Source organism: Hemisphaericaspora subhashii, assembly GCF_019202705.1.
Source record: "Hemisphaericaspora subhashii strain CBS 10753 chromosome Unknown scaffold4, whole genome shotgun sequence".
Lineage (NCBI taxonomy): Eukaryota > Fungi > Ascomycota > Pichiomycetes > Serinales > Debaryomycetaceae > Hemisphaericaspora > Hemisphaericaspora subhashii.
In genome coordinates this window covers 1-27,850 of record NW_026057211.1, presented here as the reverse complement: position 1 = coordinate 27,850, position 27,850 = coordinate 1, and the positions used below count along the sequence as shown (strand labels likewise).

General features: G+C 34.5%; 10 protein-coding genes across 10 annotated transcripts; 5 read left to right on the top strand and 5 right to left on the bottom strand. All coding sequences in view use genetic code 12, as the record gives it.

Annotated features, from left to right (window-relative positions):
- Positions 1-50: 50 nt before the first annotated feature.
- On the top strand, positions 51-1,769 carry J8A68_000797 (uncharacterized protein; the record flags this gene model as incomplete). The annotated part of the gene is made up of 1 exon (XM_049410511.1): positions 51-1,769. The coding sequence occupies one exon, from the start codon at positions 51-53 to the stop codon at positions 1,767-1,769; it is 1,719 nt and encodes a 572-aa protein (XP_049265823.1).
- A 5,206-nt stretch (positions 1,770-6,975) lies between these two features.
- J8A68_000796 (uncharacterized protein) lies at positions 6,976-7,821 on the top strand (the record flags this gene model as incomplete). The annotated part of the gene is made up of 1 exon (XM_049410508.1): positions 6,976-7,821. One exon carries the CDS (start codon positions 6,976-6,978, stop codon positions 7,819-7,821), a length of 846 nt encoding a protein of 281 aa, XP_049265822.1.
- A 484-nt stretch (positions 7,822-8,305) lies between these two features.
- On the bottom strand, positions 8,306-10,216 carry J8A68_000795 (DNA-directed DNA polymerase gamma; the record flags this gene model as incomplete). Its single annotated transcript, XM_049410507.1, has 1 exon — positions 8,306-10,216. One exon carries the CDS (start codon positions 10,214-10,216, stop codon positions 8,306-8,308), a length of 1,911 nt encoding a protein of 636 aa, XP_049265821.1.
- Positions 10,217-11,441: 1,225 nt separating this feature from the next.
- J8A68_000794 (uncharacterized protein) lies at positions 11,442-12,446 on the top strand (the record flags this gene model as incomplete). The annotated part of the gene is made up of 1 exon (XM_049410506.1): positions 11,442-12,446. The coding sequence occupies one exon, from the start codon at positions 11,442-11,444 to the stop codon at positions 12,444-12,446; it is 1,005 nt and encodes a 334-aa protein (XP_049265820.1).
- A 440-nt stretch (positions 12,447-12,886) lies between these two features.
- Positions 12,887-15,367, bottom strand: FGR47 (Fgr47p; the record flags this gene model as incomplete). Its single annotated transcript, XM_049410505.1, has 1 exon — positions 12,887-15,367. The coding sequence occupies one exon, from the start codon at positions 15,365-15,367 to the stop codon at positions 12,887-12,889; it is 2,481 nt and encodes an 826-aa protein (XP_049265819.1).
- A 2,957-nt stretch (positions 15,368-18,324) lies between these two features.
- On the top strand, positions 18,325-19,878 carry J8A68_000792 (uncharacterized protein; the record flags this gene model as incomplete). The annotated part of the gene is made up of 1 exon (XM_049410504.1): positions 18,325-19,878. The coding sequence occupies one exon, from the start codon at positions 18,325-18,327 to the stop codon at positions 19,876-19,878; it is 1,554 nt and encodes a 517-aa protein (XP_049265818.1).
- A 927-nt stretch (positions 19,879-20,805) lies between these two features.
- On the top strand, positions 20,806-21,935 carry ANB1 (translation elongation factor eIF-5A; the record flags this gene model as incomplete). Its single annotated transcript, XM_049410503.1, has 2 exons — positions 20,806-20,820; positions 21,477-21,935. The coding sequence occupies 2 exons, from the start codon at positions 20,806-20,808 to the stop codon at positions 21,933-21,935; spliced, it is 474 nt and encodes a 157-aa protein (XP_049265817.1).
- Positions 21,936-22,644: 709 nt separating this feature from the next.
- On the bottom strand, positions 22,645-23,583 carry J8A68_000790 (uncharacterized protein; the record flags this gene model as incomplete). Its single annotated transcript, XM_049410502.1, has 1 exon — positions 22,645-23,583. The coding sequence occupies one exon, from the start codon at positions 23,581-23,583 to the stop codon at positions 22,645-22,647; it is 939 nt and encodes a 312-aa protein (XP_049265816.1).
- Positions 23,584-24,467: 884 nt separating this feature from the next.
- Positions 24,468-25,160, bottom strand: J8A68_000789 (uncharacterized protein; the record flags this gene model as incomplete). Its single annotated transcript, XM_049410501.1, has 1 exon — positions 24,468-25,160. One exon carries the CDS (start codon positions 25,158-25,160, stop codon positions 24,468-24,470), a length of 693 nt encoding a protein of 230 aa, XP_049265815.1.
- Positions 25,161-26,975: 1,815 nt separating this feature from the next.
- J8A68_000788 (uncharacterized protein) lies at positions 26,976-27,850 on the bottom strand (the record flags this gene model as incomplete). The annotated part of the gene is made up of 1 exon (XM_049410500.1): positions 26,976-27,850. A coding segment is annotated over one exon (875 nt), but the record flags the coding sequence as incomplete, so codon positions are not given.

Here is a 27,850-nt window from a genome sequence, read left to right as displayed (position 1 = left end):
TATTCGTATAATGTCACCAAACTAAACAGAGAGGTAACAACAGAAGCAGTATGTCACTTAAGAACACCCTCAAGGACTTCCCAGTCCGACAAATGTTAATCATCTGTCTAATCAGATTTTCCGAACCACTAGCATTCACATCGCTTTTCCCTTATGTCTATTTCATGATTCGTGATTTCCAAATCGCTCCCACCGAGCATGAAATCTCAAAATATCTGGGATATTTAGCTTCCAGTTTCGCATTCTGTCAATTCTTATTCGCAGTCCGATGGGGGAAATTATCCGATCGAGTCGGAAGAAAACCAATCTTATTGATCGGTCTTTTTGGAACTTCCATTTCACTTATTTTATTTGGTTTCAGTCAGAATTATTGGTGGGCTCTTGCTGCTAGATCGTTGGCCGGGTGTTTGAATGGGAATATCGCGGTTTTGAGAACTATGATTGGAGAAATTGCTACTGATCGAAAACATCAAGCTACCGCGTTTTCAACCTTGCCTTTATTGTTTAATTTTGGAGCTATTGTGGGTCCAGCTATTGGTGGGTCCAAATTATTTACGAGACCAAGCGATAAGAATCCATATCATCATGATGAGACTGGGATGGTGTTAGGTGTTGGGTCGGTTTATGAGAGATTTATTACCAAGTTTCCTTATGCATTGTCTAATATTGTTGTGGGGATGTTTCTTTGGTTTAGTTTAGCATGTGGGATTTTGTTTTTAGAAGAGACTCATGATGTATTTAAGTATCGTGTTGATTATGGGGTAGAATTAGGAGATTGGTTATTACATAAAATCGGTATCTCTACTCCGATCCGTCCTTGGAACCGAATCCAAGAACAAGAACCAGATGAAACTACGGGTTTACTACATGAAACTGCTAAAGACTCTAGTGCTATTGAAGAGTCAGAACAAGATAACAATAACGCCGACGTCGCATCAATAGACAGCGAACAAGGCTCATTATCCTCATCCTCATCATCAGTAGGCAGCGTCAAACCCTACCTCTCCCGCAGAATGTCACAAGCAATAATCCAAACCTATTCCAGACCAGATGAAGAATCCCAAATCACAATCTCCACCCCCACCCAACCTGATTACTCACGCGCATTCACACCAAAAGTCATAACCGTCATCACCGGAAACTTCATAATCTCCCTTCATTCAGTCACCTACAATGAATTCCTCCCCGTTTTCCTCGCATCCCGATTCCAACCCGACAACCTCACCTTCCCATTCAAAATTGTCGGGGGATTAGGATTGGACACCTCATACATCGGTACTTTATTTTCACTGACGGGTATTATGGGAATGTTAATAATTCTCCTTATTTTCCCAATTATAGATTCAAAACTAGGCACGATTGGTGGCTACCGTCTTAGTGTATCCATCTTTCCCCTCGTATACTTCCTAGTCCCATTTTCAATCTTTACATTAAACAAATACAACCCGGGTTTCCCTACTTGGTTCACACCAATCTTGTTATATACATTAACGTCCTTAAAGACATTAGCAAGTGCTACGGGAATGCCTCAGATTATGATCCTAAACCATCGTGCTGCACATAAGAAACATCGTGCCTATGTCAATAGTTCCACTATGAGTATTATCGCGTTGGCTAGATGTTGTGGACCAGTTGGGTTTGGGTATTTGATGTCGGTGGGGGAGAAATGGAACATGGGAGAGTTAATTTGGTGGAGTATGTCGCTATTGGCCTTGGTGGGGATGGTGCAGTCGTATTGGATGAGCGAAGCAGATGAAGAGGAGGAATAATAGAGTAATACAGTGTGGACTGATGTTGGGTGGTGTGAGGGTTGGTTGGTCCCTGGAATAAGGTTTAGCCCTGTCCGGAGAGTTAAAAGTTTTTCTGGGGATGAATTTTGTCCCACATTCCTGGTGGAAGAAGAGTCTTACATAAAAAAAGAATACGTTGATGGTTTGTTGATTATGTCCTTGAGATTGTTCAATCAAATTCGAATTGTATTAAGTGTTATCTTGTTGATTGCATATTTTAGATAGATTTTATAGAAAAAAATTCAAATATAAAGATCTTTTAATTTATCCGAGACAAGACAGATATGACGTATGACGTAAGTGCCCGGCACTACACAAAAAAATAATTATAAAAATTTTAAATAATTTTTTTTAATGCATGTGGAGGGCATGACTAAAATAAAAATCATCTTATTGGTCATCCCGAGAATAAAAAGAATCTAATCAAACTAAATTTAAGAGGCAGATCGAGAAATTTCAACCCTTAAATATACTCTCATCGATGTGGTTCTTCCACTAAAAAACTAACGGTTAAGCCATGTCTCAAACATTTTGTCTATCAACAATCAAACCGAAAGTCCTGGCGAATTATAAACATATTTGACATCTTTGTGCAACGTTTATTTTCAAAACGACATTTTTTGATTGTCGTTGTCGATCAAAAAAAATATTGAAAAAAAAACCCAACGAAAAAAAAAAAAATGTTTGAAGCATCGCACCACTGCAAGTCCTCCCCTCCCACCCGGATTTTTGTCTTGTCGGCCAAAAGTTAAGATTTGCAATGCCGATCTGACATCACACACACAATTGAGCGTTCAGTGTGACCTCTTGCAGTTCTACAAGCTCTCTGTCTCTATATACTCTATCTTATTCTACAAAGTAAACGAATAATGCTTTTTGGCTTTATAGTTTTGTATATTAATAATTAACAAAAACAAAGGGTGAGAAATAAAAAAACAACAGATTTGGATAGAAATAATAATTAGCTTTAAATATTTCAAAAGAGATAGCAACAATAATAAAAATAAGCAGCAATTAAGGTGGAAATTTAACCAAAGGTTCAGCCCTTTTCTAAAATAAGTAGAAATATTGATTCCCCAATCAATAAATCATTTAAAAAAGACTAAAAACCAAAATGTAAAAACCACCAGAAATAACCACCGCCAATCTCATCATCATAAAAATAATCTCATTTGAAATAAATCTTCAATTTGATAATGAATTTTCTTTTAAATAGCCTATTAAATAATTTCAACGTTGTAAAGCAATGAATGTAAAAAAAATAGTAAATAAATGTTATATGATAATCTGTATGTTGTAGTTGGAAGGTTTCAATCAATCGTGACAATATATATGAAAAAAGTATAGTTGATCAAAATTCCCCAATTTTAATCAATTTTAAATTCGATGATGAAACCAAAAACCAAACGATAATGATAATAATAATATAATGAAAGTAAGTTGTAGTAGTAGTGTCTAAATGAAAAATGAATAAAAAGAATTCCCCAATTCTTTTTTAATTAGATATAAAAACCAGCGAAGTTATGCAAATTGTGAATAATGATAGCCATGGCCATAAATATAATATTCCCTTAAATTTCCCAAAATAATAAAAAAAAAGATGATAATAATGTAGTATAAAAAGATAATAAAAAAACAACAAGTAGTAGTGAATATGAACAGTATCAATATCCTAATAGTAAGGACATATCAACGGTATCACACACATATAGATATAAAAAAATAAACCAATTTCGTATTATAGCAAACTCAATTTCTTTGATTCAAAGATTCCAAGAGCTAAAAGCCTTAGAACCTTTGAGTAGCCTTCTTAGCAGACATTCTCTTGTGGATGTAAACACCACAGACACCAAGGAAGACACAGAAGATCAAACAAAAGACTAAGATAACACCGGCTGGTAACATTATTTATGGATTGAAAGTTGATTGAAAAGAAAGATTTTTCAAAGAAAAAGAATTTTAAAATTCAACAGGAAAATGGACGACCTTTTCGGTTTTTATATATTTTGACTTCTACTCGCAAAACTAAAAAAAAATAATGATGATGTCGTTTGTTCAAATTAAAAAATAATTAAATTACCTCAAAATAAAAAGATTCTTCCAAACAAAAGTTTTAAGCGGCTTTTTCTTATCCAGCTATAAATGTCGCCGTTTTACAGTTTGACTTCTTTTTTTTTTCACACATTTTTTTGTTTGTGTGTGTGTGTACCTTTCAACAAAATAATGTCGCATAATCTTCTTTTTTTTTCTCTCGGACCTGCCGGGGGTGAGATTTTTTTTTTTTCAGTAAATCAGATTATTTTAACTGCTTACAAATTCTCAGTTCTTCCGGTTTTAAATTACGCCGAGTGGTTTTTTCTTCCCACTAGCGGAGAGATTAAAAATGTCCTTAACTATTCCATGGAAAAAATGTATTAATCCTGACAGAAAGACAAAAAGTAATTAAAATATCATCGCAACGACATTTTGTAAGAAGCGGCTTAAACTCAAGTTTCAGCCCAATCATCACGTTTCCATATTACAGCTCATCTTAAGCATATAAAAAATATGGAACGGGAGGCATGTTTTTATGTATATTAATTTCCAGAGAGTCATGTTTTATTTCGGTGAAAAATGTAGATAATCTGATGATTATCTCGGAAATTTAGTTAAGTTCTCCAGAGATTATCGTTTCTTTTCTGAGATGAGAATCAGTCATTCTGTATTATTAAGTATGTGTCTAAATTATTTTTCATAATGGCAGTAGAAAATATTTTTTTGTCTTTTTCTTTTTCTTTTTCCCATTGATTTACTGAATGTCGGTTATTGCGGTTTTATGTATTGTTATTATTCTTTACTAGTCCGATTGTTTTTGATATATTATAAGTAATAAACCTCACGACATGAATTCTAGAAATTGAATAAGCAGTCTGCAGAAATCACAATCTGCCCCACCTCAAACCACCGTTCGCTTAATGATTTCCTCGAGATCTTAGACCCTTGGAAGACTTCAATATAACTTCAAAGTGGATGCAAAATCATATTCCTCGACCTGAAGTGATTTTCGCGAAGCACCGATTTGTATCACAAATCAAATCAACACAGAAAACTATTGCGAATGTCTCACAATACACATACTGTGGGTTGTTGTCCTTGAAGGAATTTTGAATATCCTAGGACTAATTGAAAGACATGGCAAACTTTGTTCAACTAGCATGTCTACTGACACCTCTTACCCCGTAGTAAATATCTGCGTGGCCCAGAAACAATCGCTTCAAATCCCTCTTAATAAAATTCAAGAAGTCTGCAAATGTTTACCTACCTACCCGATATCACTCATAATATTTGTCTTGCCTCGCGAGTCCTAAACGGCTTTTATCAACGATATTACACTTAATCTGATTTCTCTAAATGCGTGTTTTTGTACGGTAAGAACGGCAAGAATCCAATATGTTCAAAACATTCTAAACTTATATCGCCGATCCGGTAACTTTTATACTGTCGCTATTTCAAAGAGTGCAAAACGGTTACGACATTTTCTGTTAAACGCATGTCGCATTTCCCAATTCGGAAGGCGAAATACTCTATCCAGCAACAATCTGTAAGTTTTGGATGTCTTATATGTCGGATCCATTGTTTTTTTTTGGTGAATCGAGTTACAGAAACGAAATTATGGGATAATAATTAATAGAAGGCTGTCAAAAAACCAGTTGATATAATTAGGTAACAAAAGTGATCGCACTTGGATTAGAGTTGGATATTTTGATTGACACTTCGAATTTGGTGATCGAGAATTGTGGATTGTTGTTGTTTCGATTTTTGCGATCTTTGTTTAGATGAAAGAAATTTTGCAGCAATTTTCAAAGCTCGGTAGATTTGTCCCTTTCTCGGAGAATTTGTTGCGTGCTTTTGCTGATTTGTTCCTCAAAATTTGTGCAAAGAGTTCTCTCTATTTGAAATTCCCTGAGTACTTTGGATTTGAGAAATATTGAGAAATAGGGATATTACTCCAATGCCCGAGTCTCCTCGAGTAGTTCGGAATTTTTAGGCTGTTTTACAACTAAGAATGGGATTAGACTCCCAATTCATTCTTCCAGGCTGGTTTTTCAGAAAATGCAAAAAGCAAGTTAGCTTTGACTTTTATCTTCCTTAACCGCTTTGATCTGATAAAGTAAGAACAGAATATCTCGCAGAATCTGCAAGCACATCATTGTCAATTCTACATCGTGGCATTTCGAGTCGTGGTGAGAAGTACTCATCTTGAATTGTCATCGAACCATATATCAGAGTATCAAGCCAGAAGACCATGCGTTTACCAGTTTTCGCTAATTTTACCATGAAAAGCAGATATTGTTCAAACAATGTCCAAGAAAAGATAAGAAGTACATATAGATTCCCGTTTTTCGTAAATGGTTTGTCTGAAATAGGGAGTGGTTCTCAAATAATATTGTGAAACAATGGAAAAGTTTTCAATCTAGAAAATAATTAGGGATCGATCCCAGAATCACCCCAATTAGTGTTATCTCAGGCTGAATCGAGAACGAACTAATTAGTCTATTTAATGGAAGTTCTGAGAAGCAAAGATAAAAAAATGCTTTACCAGATAATTGGTCGATCAATCTGGATTGCTAAGAAGACAATGGATTAGGTTTCTCCATCAATTGTCAACCCGAATTAACCCTGAATACTATCAAAATTGAAAGAGGTAATTACAAGTACACTACAATTGCTGGTGATGCGACGCAATTATAGGTAATATTTCTTAATATTGCAGAACGAAAATCAAGATCCAACAACAAGAAGGACGACGCCCCACGGCGATGACCCATTGTGAGACACTCCCATCACATCCAATCATCCATAATACAATTCGTATTTTAAAAGAAACTCGTATTGGTCACTCAAAGCCCCTATTCTCAGGTATGAATAATGTGAACACGTCAATTACGGATGGTAGCGTCATGCAATTGTAACGCTAGAAAAATAAATGTTTAGGGTTTTTTATTTTTTTGCATCCATTTCGTATTCATTGTCCTCTTCTCCTCTAAACCACCCCCCTTGAAATCCTATAGGTGGAATATTGTCATGGTTATCTTTTTGAGAAATTGACAACAAGATATAAATATATATTAAAGTACATCCCGTAAAAGTTATATCCGTTTTTATATTCCTCTTTTTTGATGTTTTTCACTTTTGCTATTCAATCATGCTATTAATTAAATCTCTTATCTTAATAGTAGGAGTGCTTAAGGGAATAACTGCCGATGAGCCCTTCAATGACGGGATATATGTCTTTAGTAGTTCCTATTACGAGAAACAGGAACCTGACTATGTTCTGGTAGGTGCTGGGATTACTGCTGAAGATGAATGGAGTTCTGATCACAACCAAGATGAAGACTCTATTGAATTGCAACCAGATGAGAACGTCAAGGCGATACAAGATGAAAGTATTGAGGTAGTACTCGAAGAAACCATCGTGCATAAAAATGATAAACGGGATGCATATATTGGAGAGTCCCATCATCAACCACCCAAATCTAACCATCATAAACATGTACATGCCGGTAAGATTCAATATGTGACTACCGTAATCACACAAAAACTGGCAATTGAAACCAAAAAGGCCAGTGCCAAAGGCGGCACTGTCCCTCCTCATGCTAAACAAGAACCAGCAGTTAATGCTAACAAAATTGGTAAACCCCCATCCAGACCACCTGGAGGAAGACCACAAGTCAACATTATCAACAAAGATGGTCATTACCTTCATCCAAGTGTCCAAAAGGTAGAACAAGTTAAACAAAAACCAAACAAAAATTCAAAGCCACTGTTCTTCCAGAAGGAACCTGAGGCTCATTCTAAACCAACTGGAATGGTTCAAGAATCAATGGAGAGTCTACAGTCTGTATTCAATCCATTTAATATGAAAATAATGTCTGTTGTTGTCGTTGTTGGATGGTTGCTTAAGATGGTTACAACTAAGAAGAAACTTAAAGAAGATGATCCTGCGATCCCGGTTGTTAATTATGATTACTTGAATCAAAAAGATGTATAAATTAAATAGTTTGAAATTTCTGAGTCTGTGTTTTAAGTATTGATACCCTTTTGCATACTTCAGATTTCAATAATTACGTAGTTAAGAGATCACCATCATTCAGGTTTATATGAAAAATAAATATCATTTAAATTATTACTATTATACAGTGGTATATATATACGTATATTCTTCTAAACTATAACGCAACATCAAAAAACAATATCATGGAATAAATACATCTATAAATGATTATCAAACCACGAAACGTACAAATAAATAGCTCGATCACATAAACATAAAACGGAGAATCTCAGTTCTCGTGAAAAATCAATGACTGTTTCAGCAAAAACAACGAAATATTTCGAAATGAGAACAGTCAATTATGGAAACTAAAAAACAAACGGCATCGGTAAAATTCCAATCAATGGCTGGCATTTTCAACGCCTCGCCAATTATGGGGGGAAATGGATACAGATGAACAAAAACATTGAGCTATGGATGGCTAACAGGTAAAAGATATCGAGGTTGTAACAAAAAAAGGGGTATCATAAATTCTATTCATTATAGTAATCAGCCAATCGTTATGTCGTCGTCGATCGAGCGTCTCACTCGCAGAATCTAGGGGAACCATGATTGTCGGTGGTTTGTAGCTTGATTGTGGTGGGATTAAGCTTCGCGTATATGGATCTTCCAGGCTGATCTCTCGAACACAAGTCTTGTGAATATCCAGAAATACATCTGGCACGCTGGCTTTGTTATGATGAATTCGGGACCAGGCAATTGGTGGTTCTTTTTGATTCGTCTCGGAGAGTGTTTGGATATTCACATTTGACGGTGCTAGTGTCAGATTTGATTTCTCTGATTTTTTTCCCTGAATCTGTTTTACCCGTGTCATTTTTCCAAACTCTTCTGGTATCCGTTCCTCCTTTATCTGTTCTTCCCGTCTATGCTTCCCCAGACCCGGGTGTTCCTGTCTCCATTCCTGTTGCTTCCGTTCTTCCATTCCTTGTTCCCCTAAATTGTTTGCTTTGGGCTTCTTTCCTGCCTGGCATTCTACCTTCGATTTGCTTGTATTAGATTTCTTTCCTGTCAGACTCTTTTCCTTCGTTTTCTTTCCGTCCAGTGTCTGGTCCTTTGCAATCTGTTTCTCGACTTTCTTTTCATCTGGTTTCTGTTCGTTTTCCTCTTTCTTAGATTCCATTTTGAGTTTTGATAACACTGATTCCTTTTCCTCCTTTGGGGCTGATACAGAAAGCCGGGAATTTTCGGTTGTCCTTCTTGCAGTTGTCCCCGTTGGGACCAGTTGTGGCAAAATAGTTCCCATATCTTTATGAATTGAGCGTTCAATCTTGTTCTCGAAGGATTCATCGATTGCTTCTTGGTTATCCACAATTTGACTAGAACTTCTATCTCTGTTACCCATCAAATAGGAAGTTCCATTATTAAGAATTATATCCAGCGCATATTCTGAAGCTAATACCCCGTTGTCGAAGAACCGACCGAATAGCTTAGATAATACCAACATGCATCTTCTAGTATCTCCATCTGGATGAGGAATTCTGAACAAAAGATATGTTCTTTCCCCTTGGTTAAGCGCTTGATGTAATTCTGCGGTCTTCGTTACAACTGTATATCCTTTCTTTCGCATATCTATACGATGTACAGATGGAACTCTGAAACACCAACCTTGAGTCTGGTGCCAAACCAAAGGATACCCTTCCCATTTTAATCCTAGCAATAAGGGAGTCACTCTCGTTCTTAAAGAGATATGCATGGTTTTCTTTTCTCGGAATAAATCACGATACCATTCTGGATATCCAGTTAAAAATGCTTGTTTTGCATATGGAGTTCCATCTTTTTTTATCCTTGGTTGTTTTATGGTCCAATCCAATTGGCTCAACCATGGGTCGTTTATATGATCTGGTTCTAGAGAAGGATCATTCTTTTTGATATATTCGACTAATTGTGTTGCTCGTTTTTGCAAAAGCTGAAGCATGTTATTGTTTTCCTGAAAGAATACAGTTGCCATCGATCCAGAATGGTCCGCGGATCGTTGTCCTGATTTAGTAAAATTCTCATCTAGTGAATTTCCTATTAGGCCAGGACTGCTTTTAATTGTTAATGGTTCCGTTATTTGAGTCTTCTTCTCACGTAAGTCGCGTTCTTGGACATGTTCTTTGGCTACCTTTCCTAGCGGATGACTATCGTCTTGTTTTCTATAATCATGAATGCCCGTAGTTGGAAAACTTTCCTTATGTAAACTCTCTGATAGATGCCGTATTCCTACTACCTTAACTCTTGGTTGCTCTTTTAATGACAAATATCTCAAAGCCAAAAATGATGATGATGATAAAGAAACAACTCTTTTATGCAAAGGTAAACATGTTCGTAGGAGTGATGTATGTCGAATCATGACTATCATCTGTGGGTTTGTGCTCGTTTGTTGGTTGTTTCTATATTAGTAATTGATATCTGAACATGTAATCTTTTTAGTTATCTAATAATTGGGAAAATGGAGTAAGTATTTAAGTTAATAATTGTTTACAATTGTTGTTGTTGTTGTTTGATATTGTTTGAGGTTTTTCCTCATTCTGCTGTTGCAAAAATTAAATTTTGTTTGTAAAGAAAAATGCGATGGGTGGAATTGACAACCAATAACAGAAGAGATGGTATAACATGTCAAATATGATTTGAATGAGGAGAGTAGTAGCTTATAACCATAAAACAACATATAGAGAAAAGAGTAAAGTTGAGTTTATGCTTTTTGACTGCACATTAGTTTAGTTGGTTACTTGGTTTTTTGATCCCCTTATGAAATCAAGACAAGAAAACTCCACCATAATGAGATCACGTGAAACTACAATTTCCTGGAGTTTTCAAACAAAGCTTTCAGTAAATTTTACTTGGAAGTTCGGTTTCTATCATCTTAGATGTTCTCACAGTGTCAAATTTTTGTTGGGGTGGAGGTGAAAGTGGAGCAACATCATAAAAGTTAATACCGTGTTGTTGTTTTGTTTTTTTTTTTTTTTTTGGGGAGTGAAAAATTTCTTTGGTGTTTCCTAATTGGGACAAATATAAACAGAGCTCAAACTGGATTTTTAGGGTTCGGGTCACGTTTATTTCAAGAAGGTAGGTTATGAGGATAAGGGAGAAGAACCTGGAGCTACGAACGACAGTAGCCAATTGTAGAAAAGTTGTTAATTTAGCCTATATGAAATTGATGACGGCATGGGATGGCATATGTCTTTGGATGCGAAACGAGATCGAGATCGTCTAAAATGACACGTCATATACAATAGCAATCAAAAAAAATTTCCAAAGAAACAAGTCGTCTATATGTATAACCAAGCTGGTAATAGATTAGGTAAAGTATCACCTCTCACCACACCTCTGTTCACACTATATATCGATCTTGAAATTTCTCAATTGCTTCTCCAGTGTGACTGTCAGTCTTAGTTTCAATTGCTCTCACAGAAAAAGTGCGCGACTGCCACAGACAGGTTCCAACAATCAGAGTCAGACCAAAAAAAAGTTCCAAAATCAAAACAAATCCAAACCTTCTTCTCTTTCTCTTCTCTTTCTCTTCTTTCATATTATTAATTCAATTGAAGTCCATTCAAACCTCAAACCTGCGAAAAATGTCTGACCTTTCAAAACATAACAAGACCGAATTAATAGCCGCTTTATCCAAACTTGAAATCAAGTTCACCAGAAAGGATACCAAAAAGGTTTTACTCAGTAAATTACAAGAGTACATTGAAGAAAATGAAAATGGCCTCGAGACAGTTAAACAAACCCTCGAAGAATCTAGTGGTGCATCCGGTGAAGGAGATGAAGAAGAAATTACAATTGTTGATTCTGAAGACGAAGATGATATTACTGATGCAAAAATTGCCGCTGAAGATTTAGGTGAAGAAGAAGATGAAGATGAAGATGATAAAGATTATCAAGCTCCTCCACCTTTCAATGTGAAAGATTGGGTAGTTGATCCATTGATTAGTATTTATGAACAAGGTGTTGATAAGTTTTATGAAATTGGTGATTGTGTTGGTTTAACTTTTACTAACTATAGTTCTAAATTAAGACAGCAATTATCTTCAACTGTTACATTAAATTATTTGGAATTGGTTATTGAATTGGCTGTTTTCTTATATCAATTTGTATCAATTGTACCATTAAATGAAAATAAATTAATTCCTCAATCAATAATTCCAAACCTTCCATTCCTTGGTACTTCCACTGTATCAACTTTTGAAATTACTGAATTATTCACATCCAAAGCAATTTCAATCTTCTTTTTCTGGGTTGTTACTTCCATCTTAGGTCCATTGGTTATTTCTTATTACTTGAATTTTACAAGAAGAATTGTTGAATTTGAAGAAGAAACTCTTTTATTCAGAGTTTACGATTTTGATCCATTTATCTTTGCCATTTCCAAAGTATTCCTTTTCTACCTTGTTGGACATGAATACAATTTACTTCAATTGGTTGAAGGAGGAAATATTTTGTGTGCTATTAAGAACCAATTCTTGATTTATTCACAATTATATGCCAAATTTACCTTAAGCTTTGGAAACTGGCCATATGTCATTGGGGGTGTGAATGTCTTGATTGCCCTTTATTCTCAATTTGAAGAATATTAAAGAGGGGGAGAGAAACATAGGAATGAATTATGAAGGAAAAGAAGTCGTGTTAGATGTTTGGACTTTCTGATTCCAATTGTATCTGTTTGTTATCCATTTCATTTCTTCAATGATTGTGTTATTCACTAGTTTTTTTGACTTTTTTTATTTGAACTTTGTTGATGATTGTGTCACTTGTACTCCCCCAATAGTGACTTGTCGCTTATTTTTATTATTATTGACTTTATTGCCACATAGTACCAACCCTTCTCTTTACCTTTTTGTTTTTGTACTTGTCTTTTTTATACTTGTTCTTTTTTGTTTTAAATAATTTGTTTAACGTTTTGTAAAAATACTATCAGTCTGTTTTATAATATATACAGCTATGTTCTATATAATATAAATTATTTGAAAACCCCTTTTCCCAGCTATCTCTAGAAATATCTCCCATCTTTTTCACTTCACTTCAGCACGGGCCATCTTGTTTCAATACCCATCTTTTCCAAATCATAATTCAATTCATCCAGTTTAGCCATCTGTGGTCCACTAAATTGTTTCATAATCTTAGCCAAAAGTGTTGCTTCCGAATACTTAACATCAAGTCCAACATTTCCACCCACAATACCACTTTCTTTCGTCTTATCACTACTTCCACCTCCACCTGCCCCATTTCCAGTCCCATTCGCAGCCGGTTGTTGTGTCCCACTTCTTCTTCCACGTCTCTTGGGCGTGGTCGTACCACTACCCAGTCCAAACCCACTACTCAAAACACCACTATCACTTGCATTCGAATCCGATCCGGATGTCATTCTGTCATATAAGGAATTTTTGAAGATTTGATGCTTCATATTAGCTGAAGGTTTGGTATCGTTGGAGTTTTTAGATGATTTTGATTTGGTGACGATATTGCCGGTTATAATGCTGAATTCTTCCGGTGTGATCATTGGCATGAAATCATGTACTAAGACATCACCATACACGTCGGCAGTTGGGGTTGATGATTGTGCTGGTAATTTGGTTAAATCAACATTTGGCAATTCCAAGGGTTGGATACCTGGTTGAGGTTGATCCGGTGCTATATCATGTAAGATTGAATCCTTGATTACATCTTTAATTAATTGTGAATAGTTTCGTTCGGAAATACCAGTGAATAATTTCTGGGAATCTTTGGAATTAATATCGAATATATCTTGTTTATGATCAAGACAATCTTGAAATATATCACGTTGATATTCAAAGAAATTCTTCAATTTTTCTAATTTATTAATTAAAACCAGATTTAAATTCTTATAAACCTTATTTGAATCTTCATAAAATATCATTGAACTTTTTAATAATTCATAATTTTCTTGTAATTTCAACCTAATCAATTCTTGATCTCTTTCAAGTTCTAATTTTTCTCGATATTCTGCTAATTCTTTATCTTTAATATCCATATGGTTGAATTTTATCTTTGAATTTCTTAATGCCGATAATCGATTCAATAATTCATTCTTTCTCTTCCAATAAATCTCTTCCCGATGCTTCTCCTCAAATTCTTCAAGATCATTCACTTTCTTCACCAATTGTTTCCGTCTACGTTCTCGATTAGTCCCCGTAGGGAAAATGATCTCCATACCAGGTTTACTTATTATATCTTCAACCTGAAGTTTTTTCAACGTATCATCGGCTTCAAGTGGCATATAGACTTGTAAATCTTCCAAGGGACGTACATTCTTATCTTCCTTCTCTTCAATATCCAGTCCTCCGCTACTCATTTTTTGTTTCATTCGGGTAAATCTAGGATCAGTAATATTGATTTCTACTTGTAAATCATCCCTCCTATCTTCTTGATATCGATCAACAAATTCAGACGTATCAATACCTGACAAATATTCCAAATCTTCCCTACCTTCTTCATCATCTTCCCGTTCTTCATGATCCACTTTATCTTCATCATTATTATTACCTTTTCTCCCTCCATATCTATGCTTCTTCATCAAATACGCTCTATATTCCTCCAATCCCTCCGACTGCTCATATCCATCAATAGTAAACCCCTCCAGCTTCGCCTGGTCCCTCATCTCAAATAATGATCCAGCAGCACTAGCCACCACCATATCTATTCTCGGCAACTCTTCACTCGCCTCAAGGAAAGCCCCAAATAGTTCTTCCGGCACTAATGTCGCCTGGTCAGCTAATAAAGGATATGGCATATAATTAGGTGGTGGGAATGGTAATGGTGGTGCTTGAACAAAGATCCCATCGGGTAAAGCATATTGTGAATCAATATCTTCTGGTGCATCGAATTCTGGTCTTCTTTTTGGTTTTCTTCCTCTTATTTTTGGACCATGGGCTATTGGGACAGATGGTTCTTTTTGAGGTGGGTGATAGAGGGAAGAAATTGAATAGGGTAATTTATCGGGTTGGATGATGGGTGGTGGGGGATATATGAATGGAACCATTATTCCTCCTGCTTCATTTGGAGAAGAACTGGAAGTATCATCTTTATTTTCAGCAGCAGTAGGGCTGGTTATATCATGTTCGAATTGTCGATGAAGATTTGCTGCGAATGGTGGCATTGGAGGCGGGAATTTTTGAATGATACCTGATATTTGATTAGCTAATTTCTTATTACTTAAATCCGTTTTTACATCTGTAAAATAATCACTAATTATAGCAGGGGGATGAATGATTGGTATTATATTTGGTGGTGCTGAATTTAATAATGGGACATTTGATAATTGTTGTTGACCAAATGGTATTGATAAAGCAGGAGGAGATAAATTATGATGATGATGGGGTGGGAATGTATTTGAATGAGAGGCATCAGTTGATCTATTATCAATTCTTGTATCATTTAATCCCCTTGGAATTGATAATTTCTGACGTTTTGCATTATTAAAAATTGCCGCAAGAGTCTCTGGAGTTGGTAATTCTATTGGTCGTTTATAAGAATGCATACTATGATGTTCCATCTTTTATTCCTGAAATAATATTGATTAAAACACCTTTCTCTTTTTGGAACTCCAGGTTTTGACCTTCTTGTATATATATTGTCTATAAGTAAAATGAATGTGAAGTTGTTTGACTAAACCACCTTTTATTTAATTCGTAAATTTTTGCCAGTTTTTTCTTTTGGGATTTTAAGTTGTAAAAAAAAAACTTGTGAGGTTTTGTAGTTAGTTAGGGAAAAAAAAGGGTTAAGCTAACACTAAATTTAATTAACAACTGATTGATTAATAATTAAATGGATTGATTGGAAAATTCAATAATAAATGATTCTTGAGGGAAAGTCGTCTTTCTATTCTGTTTGGATTCTTCAAAAGTAGTTTGAATTTACTAAACTCTCTGTAAAATGCTTGCTCGAATTGTTAGGTTTTGGTGTAGTCAGATTAGGCAACAAATTTTCAATCTAACATAAAAAGATCTCTTGTCGTCCTCTGTTGTATTACCTTCTAAGGAATTTGACCAAATGTGAATGCTTAACTCAATAATAAGAGATTGCAATTTAAATGTAACCAATATTTACTGATTTATGACTTTGGCTATTATATCCTATAGGGGGAAATTGGCAACGATGTCAATTTGCAATTAAATCACACACACAATATTTTTTAAATGATGCAATTAAAAACTCACTGATTATTTCTATAAGAAAATCTCTAAGGAATAGCTTCTTCTTAAAAGTCTCAAATACCTATCTCAAGCTTGAACTCTGAGTTAATCGTAGGTTACTAAAGAAAGAGAGAAGACCTTTGGGTTTTTGGTTGTGTCATTCTCATTTTCCATTATTAACCCGGAAAAAAAAAGACTCTGCAGCCAATTTTCTTTTTCTTTCTCGCATTAAATTAGATTAAAGCCGATAGATTACAGGTATAGAGATTGACTCTTCAAGTATAACCAATCCAGCAAACAAGGTAAGCTTGATTTGGGAATTAGTGCCTAGAGGCAATGTATACTAGCAAAGTACTATAATTACATAAAATTTCTAACTAATTTTTGTATAAAAATTGTAGATTTGTCAATTTTTTGCAACAATTAATACCAAAACATCCAAGACTAAATTGCAAACAAGAAATTAAACTTGATACAAGTTTGAGTATTTGTAGTAATCCAATATTAGATGTCCCATACTAAAAAATAACTCATACTTCTCTATATTTCAATTTTGATGGGTTGACAGGTTGCAGAAAGTTCCTAATAAAAGATAAAACAAAATACAACCAGAAATTATCCCAAGACAAAATTCAATATTACTAATATTCCTAATAAATTGCTCCATAATAGCAAAACAAAGATGCAAATTAGATCTATTATTGTAGATTATCAAAAGCCATTAACAAGAAAGATCGCACAATTTTTTGCATTCGAGAATCTTCGACTTTTACATTGTTTTCTTATTGCAAAAATTTCAATTGGAAGCATAGTCGAATCATCATCCTGTATATAATTTTAAACCGAGAAAGAAAGCAAAATTCAATTTTGTATTACATTTTTAAAACAAAGAAGGGTAATAAAAGATACAATTACTTGAGCTAACAATAGAAGATAAACTTAAAGCCCATGTGGCAACGTACAATTTCATATAAAGTTAAAAATAGAAAAGTAGAAATAATTAATATGTTTATGTTACAGTTATTATTTTGATTTAAGATGATTTTTATAGATAAGCACATTTATTTAGCGTCTTTTTGAAAGGGGAAAATAAAAGCGCAATTTGATTGATGAATTTTCATACTAAGAAAAGAGAAGACTTGTGATATCTATAGTATAGTTGTACTTGTGATTTTCTAGAAGATATTCTTCTATAGGGTTAGAAAGAGAAGTAATTTGTCAGGATTAGCATTGATTGTAGAATAAGGAAATTAGTCACATGATTGGGTGACTCTTTTGTATTTCTTGTTGATTGTTGATTCTCTCTTTCATTGTTACAATTTCATTTCCTATAAGAAAGAGCCGCACAAGTTTTTAAATTAAAGCGCAACATTATTCCACCGCCATCCACCGCCACAATCAAATACTTGCCCACTAACAAAATTGATTAATTGTTCTTATTGTTTATTTTCGGTCTTTGTTATTTCGGTCATATTTCCGGTAAGAGTATTTCAATTTAATTTCACCCACATTTTTCAATCATCTCCTTACTAAATTATGATCACTGGGGATATATGTTTTAGAGTCACCCGAAAAACTTAAACTTTTTTTTCTTGCTGTAAAACCCAATTTCTCTCTCTTTTCATATCTTTCTTTTCTTCTCTCTTTCTTCCAATCAATCAATCAACACTTTCATCAATTGTAGCGACAACAACTAGAAGATCTATCAATATAGATTAACCAATAGATCATCATTACGCTGTTTGCTTTTTTATTACATTTTGTTAGCTGTTTAAAAGAGAAAAACATCCATCAAACATCAACTAGAGTTACAAACCAATCTTGCCCTGTCCACACACACCCCACCCCCCCTCTTCCACCAGCTTAAAAAACAAGAAAAATAAAAACACGTCATTTTTTAATAAATTTAATTCAAATTCCAAACAGAGTGTGTGTGAGCTTATTCCTTCAACTATACAATATCATTTACAAGCGCTGTCTCCATACATATAATAATACGACATTCCATTAATCCATCAAATAAATCTCGGTATCCAAATTAAAGCAATAAATTAATTAATTTAAAGCAAATACCCACACACACCACACACAATTTAATTAATTTTTTTTTTCTTTTTTAATTTCAAGTTTCATCAAAAAACTTTCTTTCCCCGAAAATACCCAACCACATCTTTCCCATTCAAAGAAAAAATAGGGGAAACTACTAAACAACATTCTTTCTATTCAAAACCAACATACACAGATATACAAGATTCATCAGAAGAACAAATAAGACATATTCACTCCCCCACATAGAGAAAAAATGCCACCAAAGAAAGCAGTAACTAAATCACTAAAGTTTGAACCTAAGGAAATGGTATTTGCAAAAATGTCAGGATATCCACAATGGCCAGCATTTATAACACCACAAGAATTAATCCCAAATTCAGTATTAAAAGTGAAAAAGAAGGGAACAGATTATTGTGTTATGTTTATACCTGATGGTGATTTTTATTGGGTAACTGATAAAAGTTTAGAATTATTAACTCAAGAAAAATTGGATAAATCTTTGAAAGATATTCCTGAAGATATTAAGAAGCAAGCAAAGGAATTAAAAGGAAAGAAGAGAGGGAAACTGAGTAATATCAAAGAAGCCATTGCTGCTGCAGATGGATTGGATTTTGAAACTTTTATTAGGGCGTTTAATGAAGATGTTGAAGATGAGGAAGAAGATGATGAAGAAGAAGAGGTAGAAGAGGATGAAGAAGATGTTGAAGAGGAAATCGAGACAAAACCAGTAGTGAATAAATCCAAATCTGTGAAAGTAGAATCTAAGAAACAGCCAGAACTGAAAAAACCGAGAAAAGAAGTTAAAAAAGAGGTAACTAAAGACAATCTTGAAGAAGATGAACCTGAAATTGATATATCAGAGGGAGTGAGAACAACACGAAATGGAAAAACTAGAGTTTCTATACCTAAAAAACCAGTGGCAACGCGAAATGGCAAGAATAATAAACGAAAAGCACCAATAGATGAAGAACAGGAAGTTGAAGAAATCATCAAACCATCCACCAAGAAACAACGAACCCCATCAAAACCCGAATCCGACAAAAAATCCGACGAAGATGAGCCTAATCATGACGAAAATCAAGATTCTTCAAATATAACATCAAAATCAAACAATTCATCAAAATCAACAGCCACAACCACCTCATCTGAAGCAAGTAAAGATGAAAAACTGCAACAATTATGGTTATGTCGAGTCAAACTTCAACGATCACTAATACAAAGAAATCAACCCACCACACCCAAAGATACCACCAATTTAAAACCACCAACAGCGGATGAATTACTGGTTGCAAGATTGATATTGTATCGATTAGGAGATTTCCCCGTTAATACTTCATTATTAAAAGAAACTAAGATTCATAAAGTATTGAAATGTATTTTGAGAGATCCAGCATTGGAATATCCTGATAGTTTTAAATTACATGAACGATGTGAAGAATTGTTGAATAAATGGGATCCAATTATTCAGAGTTTAAAAATCGAAAAACTGGGTAATAATAGTAGTCATCATCATAATCATAATAATAATCGTGGTGGTGGGGCGAGTTCTCGTTCCGCAATGAGTCCGAGCAATGAAGAAAGTGGGAAGAATACCGTGATTTTTAAGAATGGACTTACGGCGACAATGGGGAATAAGAAATCGTCACCGATTAATAATAATCATGGGGATGATTCTGAAGTATCGGCACTTGAACAAAGTATACTGGAAATAGAGCCTAAGAAACTGAGTAGTGATGAGGATTTGGCGGGTGGTGAAAAACGAAAATTGGGAGATGATGCAAGAACACCTACTTCTGTGGAAAGTTGATCAAATTCATCAATTTCATCGATTATGCAGTCAATGATAGATATCTAGGAGGAGTAAAGAATCCAATTGAGAGTTTGTCAAAAATGGGAAGGATGTATTCAAAATTTTGCCCTCCCGGGCAAAGTCCCCCCAGCCAGCCGTGCGTTATCATACAGAAAAGAAAAAGGTTAGTAGTAGAAAGAAATATATCTTAACATTTTTTTGGGAATTGGATATATTTTGTTATATTTTTAATGTAATTTTGTTATATATATATATAAATTGTATATTTGTATTATTATTGTTTACTTACTCATTAAGTATTGAACAGAGAGAAACGGAGAGACAGAGACAGAATGTGTGTGTGTAGGTTGTACCTGAAAAAGTTAAGATTTTCAAAATTTAAACTTCGGTAATTGAAACAAGATCGATCTCTACAGCTTATAAAAATCTGAAATTTGCAACTACAGGCATGTAAACAGAATATGGTTACAAAAAAGATAAACTCTCAAAGTACAACGCAAGGCAATATGGATGAAACCTAATTAATTATTGCTAAACTAAACCAATCAAAAGTAGGGTAACAGTAATTATAATATGAATTAGTCTGAAATTTACTTAAATTAGTTCGTATATTTTATACCATCTACATCCAAACTTCAATACGTAACCCCAGAGTTTTGTGTAAAGTGAAAATTTTTTCTCTAATTAAAATTTTCGACATCTCAACACAAAAATAAAAACAATCTCTCACTCTCTTTTTTTGTTTTTAATGTCTGTCTGTCTGTTTTTGTCTTTGGTTTTTTTTACATTCAAACTGTAAAACTTTCTCAAACTTCTCTCTCTTTTGACCCTTTTTTTTTTCAATTCCTCTCTCCTTCTTTTTCTTTCTCTTCTTTCTCTTTCTCTTCCTTTTCGTATAAACCCATATATAACTAATTAATAAAAATGGCTGAAGAAGATGTATGTAAACACAATTCATAAACTTTAATCACTCACTACTGAGAGAGAATCTTTTAATTTCAACCCCAATTCAACCCCAAAAATCTTCAATTTTCTACTTTGATGAAATGGAGAAAATTGAGGGCAAAAAAAACTTTTCAGGAGAAGGTTTTTCAATGGACTTTCAATCGACAACAAGCGTGTCAGAGGTTTCAATTACTACGTGATATTTCAATATGTAATTATTTATTGGATCATGAGTTAATTGGATCTATCCATCCATCTACAAATAATTTTTGGCTCGCTTGCCCAACAACAGGAATAAAATGAGAGAGGAAAACTGTGGTTGTATTTTTTTAAGGTTGTATTTTTTTTACAACCTCCCTCCCCATGCCCCCGCCGTTTCAGATTGAGAATATGAAATTGAGATTTTGAAAGAAATGTGGAATAATTGGATCCGTTTATGATTCGATTGAATCAGACTAGCAGATCCATTTTCAACAGGATGGTCGTATGCATATCTTTTTCACAAGATATCTATATGGATCTGACGACTCCAGGGGGGGTAGCCACCACTGTTCGATGCCAGAAAAAAAACAAAAAAGATTTAAAAATTCTCAGTATGTGAATCAACCTATGTTCCAAAAGGCATTTTTTACTAACAATTATGATTATAGCACACCTTTGAAACCGCCGATGCCGGTGCTGCTTTAACCTTCCCAATGCAATGTTCTGCTTTAAGAAAGAACGGTCACGTTGTTATCAAGGGTAGACCATGTAAGATTGTTGATATGTCTACTTCTAAGACTGGTAAGCATGGTCACGCTAAGGTTCATTTAGTCGCCATTGATATTTTCACCGGTAAGAAATTGGAAGATTTATCTCCATCTACCCATAATATGGAAGTTCCAAATGTTCGTAGAACTGAATTCCAATTATTAGACATTGATGATGGTTTCTTATCTTTAATGACCCAAGATGGTGATACTAAGGATGATGTCAAGGTTCCAGAAGGTGAACTTGGTGACAAGATCCAATCTGAATTCGATGAAGGTAAGGATTTATTAGTTACTATTGTTAGTGCTATGGGTGAAGAAGCTGCTATTTCTTTCAAGGAAGCCCCAAAGGGTAACTAAACTTAGAAATAAAAATAATAATAATGAAATTTTGTGTTATTTTTTATTCTAGAAACAAATTAGCAATATTGGACATACCCAAACATTATAAGAATGATAAGTAGTTCACTCTTTGCTTCTCTTGTTTGTATATGAATCATTTTTTTGTTTTATTGAAATTATAATTTTTTTTGTTTCTTGTTTTAGGTTTAATTATACTTTATAAAAAAAATTATCTTCATTTTTACATAAAGGTTCATTTATATTAATTAAAGAAATTTGTTTGTTAAAAAACGACCTTGTAGAGTTCATTGATCTCTTTCCACGAATTGAATTGACGTGTAAATGAAGAGAATATACTTTGTTTTCAAGAATTATACTTCGCAAGACTACATATGAGAAGATCATTGACTATCAATTTTATGTATATTTAAAGCTACATACTACCCGCTTACTTATTAGCTTGATTTCAAGCTTCTTAAGCCACTAATTTTCTCTTTACTACAAGTGGAAAGTCGCTCAATTGAACCTCTTTCTTAGTCCTACATCAATCATGCTTGTATTTTCCACTCGACTCAAGTACAACCGTTGGAGACGGTTATGCCTGTCAAGCGTACGCTCCCGAGAAGGCTCTAAAAATCATAATTGCTATTAACTACACTAACTACTATGGCTAATTCTGAACTATACTTTGGATATGGGCATTGATGTGAGCCCTTATCTGTCTCAATCAATGATGGGGGACTGGTGGTGGTGGAGGTGGTGGTGGCGGTGGTGGAGGTGGAGGAACACCAACTGGAGCTGGAGGAGATGGTGGAACGCCACCAGGAGGTAATGGTTGATTTGGAATTGGATTAGTGATTGGATTTATAGGAGCTGGAAACACTGGTTCATCAGCTCGACACTCTTTATAACCCGTTGCACAAAACAATTCCGTCTTACCACGAATTGGTACATCTGTTTTATACCATGGTGACCATTTGCCTTGTTTATAGCCCATATAACTCTTCTTATCCAATCGATGACGCATCTCGGCGGTATATAATTGATGTTGGGCCCAAATTTGAGCTGCTCCTCTATCTTCATTAAAACTAGTAAAATTGCAATTGAAACTTGAAGGAACGGTTTCTGATTTAACCAACAAAAGATCCGGACCTGCCAACAAGGCGACATCTTCAAAAGTAATCCCACTATCATTTTGAATTTTCCAATCTAATGAATGAATATCGGGCCAGACTGTACATTGTCTGAAATCGGGATTACATAACATACAAGGAGAGGCTTTCTTCCAAGGAGTACGTAATGTTTCATATTTATCTCGTTCAACTATTCGAACATATGTAGATCGGGAAAAGAATTTCAGATACCATTTCAGTTTTTGTCCTTCAATGTGATTATTCCCATATTGAATACTGGCAAACATATTCCCATCTGAGCTTAAGATTTGTCGAACGCCAATTTCTTCTAATTGCGGGAGATTCAGATCTAACCATTCCGGCAGAAATTCTCCAATGCTAATGGTTTTCAAATCATTCCAATACCATACATGGGCATCCTTGAGGATGTTGGAACCGACTGCGGCGGCATTTACTAACTGAATTAAATATGATTGAGTTAGTAGTATGGTTAGAAATGTTAAATACCAGTTAATTCTAGTTTTGTGTGTCATGTTGTTGTTGTGGTTTGATATATGTATTCTTGTTGTATAATATATGGTGTCGCTAAGGATCATGTTATATTTGATCTGAATATGTAAAGAAGGGGCAAGGAATCTTGAAGTGGGAATGAATATGCTTTTTTAAGAAAAAGCAAACTGGGGAAATAGGAGTTCTTATAATGAAGTGTCTTTAGCCATAACATAAATCCCACTCTTGAAATGGAAAACAAGATTTGAAATGCTATTGTAGATTCATATTCCCAATGTCTTTAGGTAGATCATAACATAAACTTCATTGTTAGGGTCATAAATCAACTTTGTTAGGAACATAACTTTATTTTAAACCGTTTGATATGGATAAAATTCATATGTCTAATCTCTCTGGACCCCCTAAATAAATCTCACTACTAAATAATAGCTCTTTTATTATAAAAAACTTTATTAAACTAGATTATTTGATTATTTAGTGACAATACGGGGCTTATATGTCAGCATTCCGAAATATTGTAGGCTGCAAAAAATATAGTTGGCTGCAAAAAAAAATTTAATACTAAAAAATAAAGGAAGGCAAGCAATTGCATAACCTTAAACTAACTAAATTTTAAACTAGTTTGAACCTTAAACGACTAACCGCTCTATTGTTTCTTCAAAATTATCTTTCAACAAGAACTATATTTTCAACTTCCCAGCCATTTTCAAGTTTTGCATTACTTCTCTCTCGCAAAATCAATCATTCGCAAAGCTAATAGTAACTTTCATTTTATACCAGAGTAATTTCTACATATATTAATCTTAGTTTATTCTAACTGTTATTCATGAAGCCTCTTACTATCTAAATATAAGAAGAAAATCATCTACTTTCATTTCCCCTATAGGAAAATGAACAATTCATCTAACTACCATTCAGCAGCTTTATACCCTCTACTCTGACAAAGATCAGGTTCCAACCCGCACCATAAAACAGTCTGCAACCCCTCATTAATAGGGACATCAACTCTAGGAGCAGACCAAGCCACTTGTCTAAATCCCGAATCATCCTTCACTTCTACACTCACATACAAACTCGCAGTATAAGTCTTATAAGATAACCAAATCTTCGCTTCTATATCAGTTTCATTATTCCCACCAACAGAAGTACAATTATATGTTTTGGCAGGTAATACCAACGACTTAACCAAATATTTTGCCGGTGCCAAAAAATTAACTTCATCAAATGATAATTCCGTATTATCAACCTTCCAATCCACTTTGTGAAATTCTTCACCCGGATTATCAGTGGATGGTGTATCAATCTGCCATTCGAATGTCCCCAATTGGGGCCATACTGTACATGTTTCCCCCGCTGGACAAGTCCGACATTGCGAGGATTTAATCCAAGTAGAATACAGGATCTGGGATGATTCGAGGGTGATGGTTTTGATCATGGTGGTTCCTCTGGGTGGAAATATTGGGGTTGAGGCTCCATAGGTTATAGTGGCTAATTTTGTTTGATCATGGGTGAAAACGACTCTGATTCCGGAATCTTCCAATCGGGGGAGGTTTTCTGAGAGCCATGTTTGAGATATTTCTTCGACGGAGATGGCTTTCATTCCTTTCCAATAGATACCATCGTTGTCATGGGTGATGTATTTGGGTAATGGAGGGGCGAGACGGGCGTGGGTTAGTTGGGAAAGAAAGGATGATAATGTTAGGAAGATGAATAACCAGCGAAGGTTGTGGGTTTTTCGGGTGATGAGTAATTCTGATGTTCCTTTGTTATATGAGTTTGTAAAGTGCATATTGGTTTGATTTATTAGTGTTTGATTAATTTGTGGGCATAATTGGTATATTATTCTCATCGAGATATATCCCTTAGTTTATATGTTTAGTTTTATCATAACATAAATCTACATTTTCATTTGGATCTTCGATATGCATTATCTTGGAATACATTCTAATAAGCATACCATCAACAAAGACATGCATACCATTTGTACTCTAATAGAGTTTTGTGAAAAATAACTAAAGTGGACGGCATCATTCATAATGATTGGTATATTGTATACGAAAACTAAATCCATTTTTGCAGCCAATAGTAAAATTCAAAAGTTTTTTGTTATACCACTGACCATACCTACTCTTTCGTAACTTTGAAAATAAGACGCATTTTGAATCTATTTATAAGCTTACTAATATTTATAATCATTCCCTTGCTAAGCAATAAATCAGTGTAAGAATTATGTCTTGGCCAATTGTTGGAAAATTAACAAATTGTCTTACTTCATCCTGAATTCTTTTGCATGTAGATCAAATTAAAACCACGTGTGTGCTTGTCGCAAATTCATTAATTGAGTTTATTCGTGTTTCATTTCTATGATCAAATTCTAAATCAGTTAACCTAGTTTGGGAGTCTGGTCTTGGTCACTTATGTTTCAGTTTCCTGATTGCCAAATAATATTTTTTTGCCTCCTCTCCCCATTTCCTTTACAGTCGAATTATTATTTATGAATATTTTCAAAATAAGAATATTTAATATTCTTGTATTTAAAATTCAAAACTAGGTGTTGCAAATTGTTTACTCAACCCTTTGAAGGAACACCATAGATTATTCGCACTTTGACCCCCGTCACTATTTCTCATACCGTTTCGGAAGAGATCAAAAACTGATCCTCTTTCCAATATTCATACCCTAAAGAAGTGTGTGAGCACTTTCCAGTATTGCTTGCAATTGCATTATCATATGCGTACTAATATTCACTATTTCCGTACTATCAGATCTTCTGTTCTATTAATGTCCCTTCACACCAAATAGCAGTTCGGTATCCACTCTAGCTAGAAGTATTAGCTCTATGGAACTCTTGTGATGTATAATGAAAATCTTTAGTCAAATTTTCAAGGTCTCTGATGTGGCTACTGGTGGTAGAACAATAATTAGCATACCGCTGTATCGTGTGATGATAATACACCTATGAACTAGCTCTTATTAAGTGGAATATGCGATATCTCACTTGAAAGCAAATGGATAATTATTTACAATAAAGTGATTGAAATATAAATTAACAAGGTATTGTTGTTTTCTCTATTAGGCCTGATTAATTATTCGGAGTAAGAAATATAATTAATGATATATACGATCTTTAAAAGAAAATATAATGAAAATTAATAATTGATTGATTAAACAACTATAAACGAAAAATATAAAAGTCGGAAACATAAGTCTTCTTATAGAGCTTATGGATTCCGTTTACCAAGAAATAATAATTAATCCTAAAAAACAATAATATAATAGCTAACTTAATATCTTATGACTAAGACATTAAACCGAAAAATGTTCGACAAGAACAGTATATCACAAAGCTAACTGTAATATAAAAAATACAATAAAGGAAAAGCAAGCTTAAATAAATCTTTCTCTCTAGCTAAATTCAAATCATGAAACCCGCAAACACTGCAACTAAACTAAGAATTATACTGGAATGTGCAGTGGGATTAGCTGAACCTTCATAAGTCAATGTTGGTTCCGGCACCTTATCCCATCCACTAGAGGTTTCAGAATTATTCGTGGCATCTGTTGTAAATTCTTGGACTGAAGTTTGCTTGTCGTTATCGTTACCAGCAGGAGTACCTTTAATGGATTCAGTATAACCAGTGCCACTTAAGGAATTAACATTACCATCACCTTCCTTGCCATCAGTTCTACCAGCCTCAGAATTGATAGAGTTTCTGTTATCATTATTGCTAGCATTCCCGTTTCCTACGCTATCTGGCTCTTTTCTATCTCCATCTGAATATGATTTGGAAGTTGTTGACATAGCATCTTTTTCACAATTCTCCTCTGCGCATGAAGTTGTTATTGTCTCTAAAGTGGTTCTTAAGGGATTCAAGGATGTAGCTTCCTGATCACTTTCAGATGATGCTGCAGTAAATGTGGTGGTAATGGTGGTGTAATAATCTCCACTAGAAATGGTAACTGTTTTGGTGAAAGTTAAGGATGCACTAAGACTTGATGGGGTTGTTTTGTCTGAAGATGATTTTTCTACGTTTGACGAAACTTGATCTGGATCATTGGACACGGTAGCCTCACTCGATTCACTTGACAATAAGGTAGACTGGCTGATTGAAAGTTCAGTAGTTGATGATTCGGTAGTTTCCTCAGTATTTGATTCAGATGAAAGTCCAGTGGTTGGTGATTCGGTAGCTTCTTCAGAACATGATTCAGATGAAAGTCCAGTGGTTAATGATTCTGTAGTTTCTTCAGTAGATGATTCAGATGAAAGTCCAGTGGTTAATGATTCTGTAG